Consider the following 3,507-nt stretch of genomic DNA (forward strand, 5'->3'; position numbering starts at 1 on the left):
GCTTTATCTCTATTGGGTGTAAGGGAGATAGGTTGAGGATTGCCCTGTTCATTTTTGCCAAGCCCTTTTCCTGGGAGGAAGCCAGATTTAAGCATCATTTGTGTGACAGGGTCGCTGGGGCTCACCATGAGGAGTCGCATTTGAGCGAGAATATCTCTGCCCCAGAGGTTAACAGGGAGCCCTTTGACTACATAGGGTCGAGTCGTGCCGGTGTTACCCTCAGCATCTCTCCAAGTAAGGAACTTTGAACTCTGAAGTGTGTGATTGACTTGCCCTATGCCGGACAAATGAGTGGTAGAGGGCTGAAGGGGCCAGGCACAAGGCCAGTGTTTGTGGGAAATGACCGTGGAATCAGCCCCGGTGTCAAGTAGTCCGATAAATTTTTTCCCGTCAAGAGACAACTGGAGGGTGGGACGGGACTCAGTGATTTGTTGTACCCAATAGATGTTTGACGATCCTGGGGACGAAGGGCCCCTTGTCTGTTCAATGGTAGGGAAGTCACCCACCATGGGAAGGGGGAGGGCTTGGGCTAGTCGGTGGCCAGCAGGGATAGTAACCGGGCCATGGGGAGACTCAACAATGAGCTTTATTTCTCCTGTATAGTCATTGTCCACTAATGTGGGGTGGACCACAACTCCCTGTAGAGTAGTGAGTGCCCTTCCGATGATTAAGAAGAACATACCAGGGGGTGGTGGACCAGTGACACCGGTGGAAATGACCTCAGGGCCATCCTCAGGGGTTAATATTCTGGTGGAGGAGGAACAGAGGTCCAAGCCTGCGCTGCCTGTTGTGGCTCGAGCAAGGGTGAGGGGAAGGGGCTCCCTCGGGAGCCCCGCATCCCGTTTCCCTGGACAGGTGGAATATTTTGTCCATTTGAGGTAGTTTTGGAGCGGCAGTCGCTGGCCCAGTGACGCCCTTTCCTACATTTCGGACAGACACTTGGGGGCAGTCTCGAAGGCACACCCGAGGGGCTGAAAGGTAAACTAGGGGCAGCCTGATTGGAGGGACATTCACGAGCAGTCTGATTGGAGGGACATTCACGAGCAAAATGTCCGGGCATGCCGCACTTAAAGCAATTACGGGGAGCGTTCTGTCGGGTGGCTTGAATGGCTGCTCCAATAGCTAAGGAGATAGATTTGTTAATTCTGTGGTCATAAGAGTCAATATCATTACATAAGCGGATCATGCCGTTCAGATCAAGCTCTCTAGATTTTGCTCTAAGGGCGGCCTTACAGGCAGGGTTGGCGTTTTCAATGGCCAGGTGTCTAACCACTGGGTTATCGGTACCGTCCTGTCCCAAGACCCTTTCTGTTGTCTCTAAGAGTCTGGCTACAAATTGAGCATAGGGCTCGTTTGGTCCCTGGAGGATTTTAGAGATCGGGGCGGTGATGGCCCCGGAGGCAGGGACAGCGCGCCATGCGGCTAAGGCTGCGTGGGCAGTTTGCATGAGGAGGCCAGGAGGCAATCTCAATTGCACGGTGTCAGGGGCATAACGACCACGACCGATGAGTTTGTCTACTGTCCAATTGGCTGTTTGGGGGTTTGTGAGATTTGATTTTGCTTGATTTTCTGCCCTTTCCTGAAACTCTGCCTTCCAGGTTAAAAACTGGCCTCTAGACAAGACAGATTGTGTAACCTTAGTCCATTCTGAGGGGAGTAAGTGCCCATCTCCCCCGAGACTTTCCAAGATAGAAAGGGTAAAGGGAGCATTAAGGCCATAGTTTTTTACTGCTGAATGGAGGTCCTTAATCTGTTTGAATTTAAGTCTTTTAAATGGGTGGGCATGGGGCCGGATTGTATCGGTGGTATGGACCCCTTGATTCGCTTCTTCATCCCCCTCCTCTCTGTCAGATTCAGAGGAAACGGGGGGTGAATTTTGGTAGGGTTGGGACAGTTCGTCAGGGATCTCCTCTATGTCTACATCCTCCGGGGTGGTACCGGTGGTAGTCCTACGCCTGGTAACTACCGGGAGGGCCAGGAGGGGCTTTTGTAGTTTGGAGGGGTTGTTTTTAGGTTTTTTTGAATGTGAGATTGGTTTCAGGGTGGCGACCTGAAGGTCATGTAATTGGCTTGTTAAGTGGCCGATCTCATGTTGTAAGTCTATAAATTGTTTGAGATCAGTGATTTGCTTAGTGGCTATCTTTAGGTCATTTGTATTGGGAAGAGTTGGTAAAATCGAGGAAGGGTAAAGCGGATTGTAGGGAGGGGGTTTGTTTTTAAGGAAGTCTGGAGGGTGGTATCTGGCTGCCACCTCATCCAGTTCAGTCTGGTATGCGGGATTGAAGGTCTCTGGTGTATTGCTATCGTAAAGGACAGGATAGAGAGCGGGTCTGTGGGAGGGAGGCAGTGGTTCTGGTAAGTGTGAGGGGGTGTTAATAGGTTCGCCTAATTCAGGGGTTTCTTGAGACGGGGTTTTGTATTTTTTATCCATGTTGTCTAATTCAGGGGTTTCTTCAGTCTGTTTTTTACTTTCCTCAATAGCGTCCTCAGCAAGGCTGAGGAGGTGGGAGACCTGTGCGCTGGAATCAGCCTCTTTAAGGATGTCCCGAATCAGGCCATAAAAGGTAAAGAAATCCTCAGGGATGGGCTGACCTGAGCGTGCAAAATCATTAAGGTCTCGGCCAACCTTATCCCAAGTTAGGGGGTGAATGCCAGGGCCATGGAGAATGAGCCACGGGCAGCATTGTTCAATAAAGGAGAAGAAGCGCAACAGATCTCTTTTCTTAACTTCTACATTGCGCTCTTTAATTCTTTCTTTTAATTCTTTTATAAACAGAGCTTCCTTAGATAGTGTTTTCCCCATTTTCAGTCACACACAAGACTCGCTTCCCTGGTTTCCTGGCCGCCGTGCTCGCGCAGGGTTGAAACCGCAGTAATTCCAGGTCAACACTCAGAAACAGGTCAACGGCAGTCGAACCGCGAGATCAACTCTCCACGAATTGGCCTCTCCCCTTTGGTCAAAGAGGGGTCCCTTATATTTGAGCGTAGGCATGCCGTATAAGCCCCGGCCAGGTTCCCCAAAGGGGCGCCCTATTACTCGTATATATAAGGGGACTGTTATTCCGTTGCCATCAAAATACACATACATTCAACCATTCACACAATGGGGTTTGAGAGGGAGATATGAATGGGACAACTTACCATTCCTCGGGATCGTCCGATCCTTACCCGTTACTGTAGCCTCGGTTTCGGCGCCGAACTTTTCCTCAGTTGTCCGGTGGTCGCTCGGGCCCCACGTTGGAGCGCCAGATATGTCGGGGACCAGCCCCTTACGACCCCTGAGAGGGGAGGGGGAGAGAGAGAAGGAAAGGGGAAGAGACAAGTAAGGTACGGACAGCTCTCACATGGTATGCAAAGAGGAGTCGTTTATTGAAGCAAAAGCATGGTATATATATATGTACTGTGGCTAGGAGGACAAAAGGGTAGGGGGAATGCAGGCACATTTGGTGTCAGAGGGGGATTTACAACCTAAGAGGAATGTAAGTACATTTGGTGTCAGGGAGAGGG

General features: G+C 50.6%; 1 protein-coding gene across 1 annotated transcript; it reads right to left on the reverse strand.

The window, feature by feature from the left end:
- Positions 1-739: 739 nt before the first annotated feature.
- LOC107649488 (endogenous retrovirus group K member 8 Gag polyprotein-like) lies at positions 740-2,803 on the reverse strand. Its single transcript, XM_016423657.2, has one exon. It carries the CDS (start codon positions 2,801-2,803, stop codon positions 740-742), a length of 2,064 nt encoding a protein of 687 aa, XP_016279143.2.
- Between the last annotated feature and the right edge of the window lie 704 nt (positions 2,804-3,507).

The sequence above is a fragment of the Monodelphis domestica genome, chromosome 3, assembly GCF_027887165.1.
Source record: "Monodelphis domestica isolate mMonDom1 chromosome 3, mMonDom1.pri, whole genome shotgun sequence".
In the NCBI taxonomy this organism is placed as follows: Eukaryota; Metazoa; Chordata; class Mammalia; order Didelphimorphia; family Didelphidae; genus Monodelphis; species Monodelphis domestica.